The sequence below is a fragment of the Dryas octopetala genome, chromosome 4, assembly GCF_963921425.1.
Source record: "Dryas octopetala chromosome 4, drDryOcto1.1, whole genome shotgun sequence".
NCBI classification, from domain to species: domain Eukaryota; kingdom Viridiplantae; phylum Streptophyta; class Magnoliopsida; order Rosales; family Rosaceae; genus Dryas; species Dryas octopetala.
In genome coordinates, this window is record NC_141369.1 from 12,447,560 (window position 1) to 12,460,594 (window position 13,035).

Sequence of the window (13,035 nt, forward strand, 5' to 3'; positions counted from 1 at the left end):
AACTACTGCATCCAAACACACCATTAGAGAAATTAACCTTGTGTCATTAGGTATAGTGATTTTATTGACTTTATTTCAAACACTTTATAACCTTCAGGGTTAACATATTTGGTGTTCAAACTATAAGTTCTTATTATTCCACGTTTATAATAATGCATGTTCAATATATTCTACTGGAATTGCCTCTTTCATGTTGGCCAATCATTTAATTTTTGTCGACATTTCTAATAAATGTGGTTCCACATCATTATAGCTCTTGATGATTTTTAGTAGCTACCATAAACAAAATATATCATCAATATATATATCAACGATCTCACAATTCTCTTTTGCATGCATTAGATATAAATATATCTTGGTAATCGAGTACTCATGCCTCTTTAGAGGCTTTAATTTATAGTCTCTTAAGAGAATGTCATCCTTCTAGGATGATTTGTGTAGAGAATGTGAAACTTCAAATTTAAGTAATTGGGCTTATGTGGACCATTTCATGTACTATCCACTTCTGGGAAGCCAAACTTTAAAACCTATAGATTCATCACTCTTTGGCATACACGCACAATAAACAATTTTATGCTAAATTGATGGTCTATCATGGTAGGACATTAATCCATGTACGCATATGACTTTGCAACTTCGTTCTATATATATATATATATATATATGCATTTAGTTTTCAAAGATATGCATTCACTAGAATTCCATTATCATTCATATTTCATTCTCATATTGAATGGTATGAAAAAGACTAAATAATAGATTTGTACATGCATATTATGTTATTTCACGTTATTTTACAGAAACGATCAATATTCATAAGTGCATATATAAAAAATTCAATAGAGTAAGTAGTTCTACAAACCCAAGTGCTTATATAACTTTAGGTTATATAAAAAAAAAACATAATTAGGCTTGCAATTCACTTGTAGGTATATGAAACTTCAAGTTCATTAAAACTCATGGAACTTCAGGTTCCTTAAAAGCCATGAAACTTCAAGTTCCTATACAAAATATAGGCAGAACTTCAAGTTCTTAAATTTTGTTAAAGCATAGAATTACAAGTAATTTTGCCACATCAAATAAGGGCACATAAATCATGTGCTATATTAGGACCCTAAATCTTTTCCCTTAATTATAATAACAACTATATATATGCTTTTTTTTTTTTGTGATAATTATATATATAATATATGCTTTTATCGAAATATAGTATACATATACATGTACAATTTGAGAATATCTTTTACAACATGTATTTGAAAAATAATTTTGTATAACTGTTTTTTGAAAGTACGAGAACTTTTTTTTTTTTTTCAATTTTCTTGTTGTTGGATGACGATTTCTCTAAACTTAGTAGAAATTTTTTTTGGTTAATTTATGAAAAAAGCATAGATCATTTCTCGATTTATACATAAAATTGTCAAAATTTAAAGTTATTATGATAAATATGAGAATTCAACTCAAAATAATTCACTGTAAAATTGACTATAAGTCTATAACTAAACAAATCTATGACATAATATATTCTGAACATAAAGATCGAGAAAGTAAGCTGACCACTAGGAGTCTAGGACCAACGGAAAAGAAAAAGAAAAGAATTAGTCCAACCAAAATGATGTTTTTCAAGTGTTGGCAGTGATTTTAGAAGGAAAAAGGCCCTAGTGTTGCAGTATGAGCTTTGAGGACTACTAGTGGCTATGACGCTTCTAACTTTCTAAGCCTGAGAACCCGATTAATGGCTAGGAGCCTAGGATGTTACTTATGTAACTTGGTATTTTTTAATTTTTTTTCCTTCTGCAGTCTGGTAAATAATCCTTTTCCTTTTATTTTTTGTGGTCCTTCCTCTTGTCTATTTTTTCTTTTTTTTTTTGTGTGGCCGGTTGGTCCTTTCCTCTTGTCTAATAAGAACAAACGTGTGAATACTGCTTCCAAGAACTGTTGCTAATGCTCAACAGTCAACACAAATCTATGTTTTACCTGCCAAGATACCAACATTTTCTCTCTCTTCTTTCTAGAAAAGGAAAAATGACTGATTATTCAGCAGGAAAAACTATGCTGAAAAATTGAAAATATTTACATCCATGACTTAGTTATGAGTCTTAGCCTCTAGTGGCTTAATGATTCACACTTTATAGTGAGTAGCTTTGGCCTGGGAGGCTGTGATTATGACTTTAGTGGTTCCTGACTTGTCCAAAAACATACCAACTGAAAGTAAGGAAGCAATAATTTTCTGTGTTTGTCAAAGTTACACTGGCTGGTAAACAAAAAACTAATTTCTTTGGTTTTTATGGTAAACCAGTCCTTTTAAATTAGTTATTTCATCCAAAAATGATCATTTAATGGGTATGAAAATGCAGAACAATCAATTTTGGAAGAAAATGTTGCCTTGTACTGATGGATGTTTTCCCTGCTTGAAAGGCTTTTTGAGCATCTAGATTATTGCTAAAAGGTTTCCCATTTGATTTGTTGCATGCATTGACAAACAGCCAACCTTTCACATTGCTTCATCAAACTATCTGCTTGAACATGTCCCAGCTGAAGAATTAGGTGTTTCAAAGTGACAGATTGCTGTGACAGATGGGGTGGGGGTTAATGTCAGAACACCAGCCGAGACTGTAAAAGTGAAAGATTAGTAGTTGCATAGTGCATTCAGATTTCAATCATATTAAGTAAAAGCATGTAACCCCAACTGTTAAAATTCAAAAGAAAATTTTCAGGTTGAGTTGTAAGAATGCAGAATTTGTGGGAAATGCCCCTACATTATTTTAAGGCATCATGCACACGTATGATGAGTTACTAGATAAACAAAGGACATTTCTATTCCACTGCACAAATTTAAGGAAACTTTGGTCTGATTATGATTGAAAATTCTGGCTACAAGAAGCAACAAAGGGAGTTCAAGTGAACTTGAACATGAACCCAGTAATGAAAAAGAAAGCAGAATCATCTACCTAATATACATACAACAACATATTCCTCATGGTACACAACTTTCAGGCCCCAAATTTGTTTTCAAATAACAAGTTCAATGTCACTTCTTTTATATAACACTCACCATAACCCGGGGGGGAAGAATATGTTACAGTGCCTACTCTGCAGCGGCCGTCTGTTTTCTCCTTGACCTGCTGTATAGCCTAGAAGGCGGGGATGGAGAGAACTCGAACGGGAGTGGTGGGAGATCCATCTCCCCTTTCAAGATCTTAACAATCTCCCCAATATCCAGTCGCAACTCTGGCATCTTTTGCAAGCAAGAGAGAGCCAAATTTATACACAAACTTGCCTGGTCCTTATTGTACTCATCCTTCAATCTCTCATCTACAAGTTCAAGTATGTTTCCAGCTTGAGCTAGCTGTCGACACCAGCTTATTAAATTTGCCTTTTCTAGCTTCATGGGTGAGGCAAGAACATGTAATGGCCTTCTACCAGACACAACCACAAGGATTAGAACACCTAGACTGTAAATGTCAGCCTTCTCCATCAAGTATCCACAGCCACCATATTCTGGCGCAACATAACACAAAGTCCCTCTCATGCTTGTTGTGCTGCTCAGCTCACGGCTAAATAGATCTCCACTCCACATGTCACTGCCAACGGAATGTGCAGTCTTTTTCTTCCATCCCCTCCTGAAACTGAACTCCCCATTTTGATCACACCTGTCCTGACTCTGTACCCTAAAGTTCTTTCGTCTACGAATATATAACCATCGACCAAGATCAAAACGTGGCATTTTGAAGCCTTTTTTCCATCTTGTTTCAAGATTTTTCAGCTTACTGCCCTTCTTGCTAATCTCAGCAAGGTGCTCTTCTTTCCACCACTCTTGCATCTTCCTTGGTTTCCTTTTGCGATTTTTCCTGCCCTTCGATTCTCTCTTTTCAAACCCAAACCCTTGTAACTGGGGTTCATTTGCAGCCTCTAATTTATCAATTGGAGTTGGCAGATCTAAGTCAGTCTTCTCAGGAATGCTCTTCTTTTCATCATCCCAGTCGGGATTCGTAGATGGGCAAATCTGACTCCCTATCCACTCCGTAACATAATCTTTACTACACAATTCACCACTTCCATCCTGCTTCCACCACCAATCCTTACCCCATTGTTTTGTATCCTCTGTCTCATCAACAGCAGAACAGGCAGTAAAATTCAACTCCTTACTATGATCAATGCTACTAAACTCATCATCGTAAGGCACAAACCTATTATTCCAATCATCCCCACTAAAATCTACAGTTGAAACCTCTTTCCCCTTCGCATGACTACTCTTAACATCACTCTCACAGGCAATATTGGCATTATAGTTCATAGAATTCAAGTTCAATGCTTTAACATTACAACATTTTCTACTATTTTTTGACGAGGAAGAAGCTTGCAAAGCAAGAGCAAAATCTACCTCACTAGCATTCTCCACAGGGGTACCAATCGCCGGTGTTTCCACAGCAAAGTTCCCAGACAGCTCCTGGCTCTTCCATAGCTCCTGGCTCTTACCCAAGTCCTGGCTAAACATGTCAACCCCAAACTCACCCTCCACCTTAATCCTTGACAACCCGAAATCTGAAATCTTTGGCCGGTAATCGAAATCAAGCAAAATGTTGCTTGGCTTAATATCACCATGAATGACTGGTGGATCACATCCCAAATGCAAGAACTCAAGGGCTCTGGCTACATCTGAAATTATCTCAAACCTCCTCTCCCAACCCAAACTCAAAAGGCCATCTCCAAAAAGTGATTCCTGGAGACTCCTATTGGGCATATACTCATATACCAGAATTCTATAATTCTTTTCCACGCAATAACCCAAAAGGGTCACCAAGAATGGTGATCTTAAGCCACCAAGAATCTGCAACTCATTCTGAAACTCTCTCTCAGTCTGCAAATTCAAAGCATCCAATCTCTTAATGGCAATCAACTTACCACACTTGAGTATACCTCTGAAGACAGTGCCAGAGCCACCTTTTCCAATGACATTGGTAGCATCAAAGTCATTGGTGGCATTCTTTAGCTCTTTGTATGAGAACCTCTCGAGCTTCAGAGGTGCACTGGAATCAAATGGGATGGTCTTGGCCCTGTGCACAATAGAATGCCAAAGGTGGTATAGAAAATAGATGATGGATGAAAGTATTACCAAAGAGGCTGAGATTGTGAGGGCCAAGAACAAGACCCTGGTCTTGCTCAAGAAACTGGGTGGCCTTAAAGTTGGAAGGTCAGGACTTGAAGGAGGAAAGGGTCTTGAAGGCATGGCTGATGACTGGTTGGATGGGTTCTGTGTTCTATGTTCTGTGTTCTGGGTCTTTAGGTTTTGTGGGTTTGGTTTCAAAAGTGATGAACAAAAGGATGAAGAAGATTGGGGGATTTGGGGATTCTCATTTTCATTGTTACATTTTCTTCTTTGTCTTTCAGCATCCAATGTGGGTTTGCTTTACAGTTGGATAATCTAGGAGATTGTTGCTAATCACTACTTTTTTTTTAGTTTTTGATGATTGGGTTTTGATTTTGCTCTGTTTTTTTATAGTTAGTTTTGTCACTTTTGTGATTACACAATTACGATTAGAAAAATAGTGGGTGTGGAAGGGAGGGTCCCAAGGTGGAGGTGCTTTTGACTAAAGAGAAAGCTTTGCAGACAAAGTCATTCATCAAACAGAAATTCAGAAAAATAAAAAAATAGGAAATTGGAGGGAAAGATGGGTTCCACTTGGGGTGGTAAGGTTGGTAGACTGGTAGAGTTTCTTTAACAGGGATAGTCTTAATTATACTATAGGTGGGTTTACGCACATGTACTACTTAGTTTTTGTTTTATTTTTTGACTCCAGGTATGGAGGTTCACATGTTTGTCTGTACTAGCTACATATGTGATGTTTGATATGTCATTGAGATTCCAATTTTCCATTATTCTCATTTATAACCTTATAGAATATTCAGCTCTCATCTTAAATTTCTCCACCATGCATTAATTAGTGGAACATTGAATGTATTTGCTTTTTTTTTTTTTTGCTCTCTCTCTCTTTCTTTTCTCTCTTTGGGATGGCCAGAGAACATTTAATGGACCAAATAATTTATAAGTCTATTAATTTTAATTACTAAATTTTAATAATTTTTTAATTTAGATATCAAAATTAAATAGCATTTTAGATTAGGTACTAGTTAAAAAGTCAAACAAAATAATAAAGTAAAATGTATTAGAATTTACAAATATTATATTACATGTCACTACAATAAAATAATAATAATAATATTACATCACAAATATTACATTAATTTATACTATATTGTATTTTTTAAAAAAAATCAATCTAGTCACAACTTAACTGTGACTGTCTTAGTAAATTAAAAGAGACAACTCACACCACTATACTATGTATTATTTTAAGTAAAAGTATTGTTTTGACCTCTATTTATATTATATTGTAGTATAGTTTCTCTAAAAAAAAATTCAATTAAGTCACAACTTAACTGTGACTGTTTCACAACTTAGATGTGACTGTTGTTCAGTCACAACTAAATTTGAAGTTGTGAGTATTGTACAGTCACAACTAAATGTGAAGTTGAGACTACATTAGCAAATTTTCAAGATAATATAAAAACCTCAAGGACAATTTTATCAAAACATTATAAATTTTAACTAACACCCATCATATGTGGGTCAAAAGACAAAAATGTCAAATGAAAAAGGTTCAAATCAAATAAGCCAACATATTTGTGACTTAATCTAAAAAACTACATTTAAATTTGGTAGTTCAATTGAAATATTATATAGTCTTCATGCTATACCAAAAAACTATTGAAATTTAGTATTTAATCCTAATTTTCTAATAATTTATTCACCAAAAAATTGCAAAACATAGGTCAGCTTAAATTCATTTCCTTGCAAAGTTGGTACGGTACACCATTAATGATTTTGTTGTTTGGAAAACATTTTGAAAATCTATTCAACAAAAATAATCTTTGTCAGTTAACAATATAGAATTTATTTTGTAAATTAAGTTTAATAACATTCTTGAATGAAGGGAATGACTATTTGGTCTAGTAGTGACATTCAATTTTTTATTTGTAAGAGGGAAGTTTTGAGTTTAGATCTCATGATAGTGTAAAAAAAAAAAATTCTTAAATCAACAATACTTGTTTCCTAATAAACCAATTAATTAAATTAGTAGAAAAGTGAACCAAATTCATGTACTAGGAGATTCATGAAATTAATGTCTTAGTTCATGTGTTCCTTTAGTATTTCACGTATGTTTTGAGTTCATTCATTGTTTGCATGAAGCATTCACACAATTAGGTTTGAATAGAATGATTTATCGGACCAAAAAAAGAAAAAATAATAGATCGAATGATTTCATAGAAAGGTTTTAGATTTTGACAATAAGACTAAGGCTTATTCATACCACCCCTGTAAGATACATTTTTTTTTTCACTTAACTCCCTAAAACTTAAATTCTTTCAGTTTGCCATCTAAACTTCACACAGTTATTGCAAAAGACCATATGTCGTCAACTCTGTCAATTTTTCTGTTAAAAAAGTTGACGTGGCACCTATATGACATGGGTGATACCCTTTTCTAATTATGTAAGATCTATATGGACAAAAAAAATTATAAAAAATTGACATGGATCTTATTATTTTTTAGTTTAAAATTATTTATTATTATTTTTTTGTTCACATGGATCTTGCATAACTAAAATATGGTCACACTCATGCTATATAGGTGCCACGTCAGCTATTTTAACTGAAAATTTGACAAAGTTGACAGCGTATGGTCTTTTGCAATAACTATGTGAAGTTCATGTGGTAAACTGAAAGGATTTAAATTTCAGGGGACAAAATGAAAAAAATTTATCTTACAAGGAGCAATGGTGTGAATAAACCTAAGCCTAAACACTATATACAATGTATTTGAAATACATATATAATATAAAGATAGATGTTCATTACTTCTCACTAATCTTATCTTATTCAAAATCAAGAACCACATAAAACAGCATAAAATCAAGCCGGCCTCATAAAATTCAAGATAGTTATTTTCAGTGTCTAAGTGCCATCGTTTTCTTAACAGTTAAATTAAATATATATGTTTTTGTAGTGGCTTGGAAAGAAAAATAAATAAAATTCATAACCCAGCTTTAGCTTAAGAAGGCTTCTTTAAGATATTTTATCAAATAATCTAAATTAATTATGAATATTAATTTTTGAGACATTTTATCAAATAGTATTTGTCTCACTCTTTAAAGAATAAATATATGAGAAAATTTAGAACAATTAATAATTTAATAGTTTAAATCTAATGATGAAAACATAGTTTAGTGGGGTCAATTGACCCCTCAATCATGCATGCATGTGCTATATGGATCCACCAATGTGTGGCATGTATGGTGTATGTGATGCCCACACTGTTCAAATTGAGAGTTTGCTTTTTTATGATATGCAAAAAGAAGAAAGGGATGAGGTGGTGGTTTATGGTTATGGGTGCAGTGTTGCTATTGTGATAATGCTGTCTACCGCACACAGTTTGCTTTTTATGTGCTTAGAAGATAGTGAGTAAAAGAACAAAGAACAAAGAACAAAGAACATGGATGTTGGTGGTGTGTGGGACCTGTCCACTAGATGGGAGGTGAGATTTTATAGTGACACTTTCATATTTATAATATCCTTTTCATCTCATGCATTATGTCTTTGTAATTATCTCTTGTGGCTCTGTCTTTTTGTGTTGCATGCAGTTATGCATTTATAATATCTAAGAATGGCAAGAAAGCAGATCGAGTAAGGTATGTTTTGTCATTCTCATCATGTTCCCACCTCTAAATAAGAATCTAATAAGCCAGGCTTCAATACCTTTTTTCTTTTTTGGAAAAATAATATCCCTTGCTAGCTATAATGATAAGTGTATCATAAATACATTATAGTAAACATAATAATATAGATTAGCATACATTACATATGATAACAATACATCTTTATAGACAAAGTTTAGAACAAATATTTGGAGTTTGTCTGAATGTTCGAATGAGCAATGTCCTAACATATTTTTCAACTTTAAAAATTGATCAAATAGTTGAATATTCTATTTGAATTCTTTAACTAGAAGGTCAATAAAAGATACATAATTGCCTTTTTCGTGATCAAATAGTTGAAAAAAAACTGCATATGTGATTTAGAAAATGTATTGATCCTTTGTGTCCATGTCCAACAATCCTACATATAAATGTCGTAGGACAATGCGATCAATTGACACCACCGTACTTAGTTTTAAACAATAAGTTTAATTTTCAAAGGACAAATTTTCCAACATATATATGATACTAGGAAAAGTATGTTCAACTAAGTTGTGCTAATCATGCATGCATATATGCAAAATGTAATAAGTAATATATATATAGGTACATTGATTTTAACTACTAAACTTTAATAATTTTTTTGTTTAGGTACCAAAATTAAATACCATTTTAGATTAGATACTAGTTTAATAGTCAAACCTTAATGAAATTAAAAAGCCTTCATGCATTTTTAGATACTAGATTAGATACTAGATTAGATATTAGTTGAATATCCATAGTAGATACATGAAATATTTTAATAAGTCCAATTAATTAACATGTAGCTAGGGCCATAGTATGTTACACACAGTGGTAGCATTCTGACAAAACACGTTACTATTTAATACAATAAAATAACATATATAAATCCATGTACAAGAAAACCTAGTTAGGCTATGGACCTTTTCTTTTCTCTCAAATTTATGAAAAATTTCTTTTTGATAACCATGAAAAATGATTGTTTATGCATTTTTTAATCCAATCCTGCAGCCCAAACTAACTTTAAAATAAGTAGGTGGTGCCTTAAGATTTACTTTGAAATTAAGAACGCAAAAAGAAACGTGATTTGACAAAATTAGGTTGGTTTGCTTCATGTATAAGAATTTATCAGACCTTTTATTCTAATCTCTGTCAAGATCATTTAGTACTTAGACCCATATATTTTATCATCTGCGCATTAAAGTTTACAAAATAGATTTTTCTTTAAAGAGCAGTTTTGCTCACCCCCTTTAACTTAGGTGTATGCTTACCTCCCATCTAAAATGTTGCCATGTGTTTAAAAAACTAACCATGGGTTAATAAATTATATTTAATATTATAATGATGAGAGAGAAAAATAATTTGACAGCTCTTTTCTACTTTTACCCTTATCTTTTATTACTCAACTTTCTTTCACTTTTTTATTATCCATTAACTTCTCTCTTCTCTTTTATTTAATTATTTCTAAATAAGTTTCTCTCTTCTCTTTTCTAAATATATATCGATTAGAAAAGCTTGGAAGATTTGAAAGAGTTTTGTTGTTCCTTTGATTGAATGCCAAACCCAATGATTAATGATTATAGTCTTAAACTATAATTGCTTTTTGATTTTCATATGCATCCACCAAATATCAGTAGGCTTTTCCATTTTCATATATCTATAATATATATCAATTGTTCCTAGTGCTATTTCCAGTAACATCATCGGCACAATATATATTATTAGAAATAATTAACTTCTCTCTTCTCTTTTATTTAATTTATTTCAAAAATTATTAGAAATAATTAAATAAAAGAGAAGAGAGAAATTAATGGGTAATAAAAAAGTGAAAAAAAGTTGAGTAATAAAAAATAAGGGTAAAAGTAAAAAAGAGCTGTCAAATTATTTTTCTCTCTCATTATTATAATATTAAAAATAATTAAATATAATATATTAACTCATGATTAGTTTTTTAAACACATAGTAGCATTTTAAATGGGAGGTGAGTATAAACCTGAGTTAAAGGAGATAAGCAAAACTGCTCTTTTTTCTTTAGGCTAAGCTAAAGCCTAGTCAGCCTTTCCTTGCTTTTGTATTCTTTTTTACTTTTTCTTTCTTTTCTTTCTTTTTCTTTTTTTATATGTCCTTAACTTTCGCCCATTTAATGATAAGTTCCTTGCCTGCATTTTCTTATCCAAAAGCCTGGCCTTCAACCATATTTTTAGTAAAAATAAGTCTCTGTCAATTGTAACTCAGTGACATTAATTAAGCTAAATGCATTTTCCCTTTTAAATGTAACTAGTGACAATCACAAGAATGTAACTCACTGATTGTTGCATCAATATAACCCTACATCTTAAAGCCTGAATCTATAAATCATACTAACTTACTAAGCCTATCCTAATAAATCCTAATTTTTGAAAAAAAAAATAGAAAAAAGAAATTTAAAAAAGATATGCATGGATGGCAAATTTTAAGAACAAATTACAACTTACACCCCTAAAGTTGAGGGGTTTCACAACTTACATCATATGGTTTCAATTTAGTATCTAATGTTTTGATTTACTTACAATTCACTATTGTAGTCTGTCTGATTATCTAATCAGATATTAATTGATGACGTGGCAATTGCACATCCCACATTTTATTGATTTGTAAGGCTGAACGATCTCCCAGACTGCTTCATAAGAAGTGCTTCTGCAGTTTCATATGAATTTTTGGTTCTTGAACGACTTCCCAAAATCTATATCAAACTTGATGTACTAAAAATGCACATGCAAAGAGGTCATTCGGCCTTACAGGGTGGCAAAAATGTGGGATCTACAACTATCAAGTCATTAATTAACGTATAATTAGACAATAAAAAATATAACAGTAGTGAAATATAGGTAAATCAAAACGTTAAGTACTAAATTGAAACCATAGGGTGCAAGTTATAAAACACCCCAAACCTAAGTAAATTGTAGCTCTTTTTTTATTGGATAGTTAATATTTAATAAACATCAAATATGATGGACCACAAATTTAAAAACACCAAAAATGAGACTACAAATTATGAAAATCCTTATTAAATGCTTTTGGATAAAGAAAATATATTTGGAGACTAGCTACTAAATTTATTTTTTTTGGTAGAAGAGACTACTTACTAAATATCTATTTGCAGTTGGAAGGGCCGTAGAATTACTCACAATGCATCTAAGTTCGATCCCCTTCCCCCCAACTAAAAAAAAAATATGTTCAATTTTCCATGTTTGAGAAAGTATAAGAAGAAAACACATTATTCATATACATAATGTTAAACTTTTAGGGACCAAAGTATGAGGTTCTGCAAATTAGGGAAGGGAGGACAGATGAGGGGAAAATTAAGGGGGACCTAGTGGAGAGAATTTATTTTGTGGGATTCCAACTCATGGGTTTTGCCTTTTCCAATAAGGCTCCTTTTTTAAAATAAATATATAAACTAGTTATTATAAGGAAAGCCCAATGCTAGATTCTATAAGTAAAGCCCATCAGTCCAAACCCGGCCAAATTATTAAGTCCAAACACTTAAAAATAGAGGGCTGCTATTTGCACACCCCTTTTTTTCTTTTTGCACACCCTTTTTCCCTTTTTTTCTCCTACACACCCCACACACTTACCTCAAATTCAAAACCTCTCAACACACACCCAACCCATTACCAAAATACCCTCATTTCATTACACACCCTCCCCTCTTTCCCTCTCTTTTTTCTCACGTTCACACCCCCCTCCCCCTGTTTTTTTTTTTTTTTTCTTCTTCTTCTTCTCCAGCCAGCCAGCCAGCCCCTCCACCCAACCAGCCAGCCAGCCCCTCAACCCCCTCACCCGACCCACCCCTCCCTCCCTCCCCCTCCGGCCTCCCCCCTCCACCCAACCCACCTAGCCCCTCAGCCCCTGCACCGACCCCCCCCGCAGCACCACCTCCTCTCTCTCTTCCCCAGCCCACCCCAACCCAGCTCTGACCACCCCTCACAGCCCACCCCAGCCCCGACCCACCCACTCAGCCCCTCACCGGACCACCTCATTCCCTCCCGCACCCCAGCCCTGTAGCAGCAGCACCTCCTCTCTCTCTCCTCCCGCGCGCAGCTGCGCATCCGTTCGACACTGGCCCGCCGAAAATGTCACACTCGTTCGGCAGGCATCCGCCGAACGATGTGAGTGTTGTTCGGTAGGTACCCACCGAACATCAAGGACCCGTTCGGCAAGTGCCCGCCGAACCAGCTACTCGGAGAGAGAGAGAGAGAGAGAGAGAGAGAGAGAG

General features: G+C 33.7%; 1 protein-coding gene across 2 annotated transcripts; it reads right to left on the reverse strand.

Annotated features, from left to right (window-relative positions):
- Positions 1-2,203: 2,203 nt before the first annotated feature.
- On the reverse strand, positions 2,204-5,451 carry LOC147286924 (Protein kinase superfamily protein). Of its 2 annotated transcripts, none has more exons than XM_086241497.1 (2): positions 3,056-5,451; positions 2,204-2,613 (listed from the first exon to the last, which is right to left on the reverse strand). In XM_086241497.1, the coding sequence occupies exon 1, from the start codon at positions 5,228-5,230 to the stop codon at positions 3,089-3,091; it is 2,142 nt and encodes a 713-aa protein (XP_086097623.1). In that variant the 5' UTR covers positions 5,231-5,451; the 3' UTR covers positions 2,204-2,613; positions 3,056-3,088. The 2 variants fall into 2 exon arrangements, with proteins under 2 accessions (XP_086097623.1, XP_086097622.1); XM_086241496.1 differs by having other exon boundaries at positions 2,205-2,568.
- Between the last annotated feature and the right edge of the window lie 7,584 nt (positions 5,452-13,035).

Excerpts from the sequence above, each read along its gene's own strand:
- LOC147286924 (XM_086241497.1), bottom strand. The coding sequence starts at position 5,230 with ATGCCTTCAAGACCCTTTCCTCCTTCAAGTCCTGACCTTCCAACTTTA.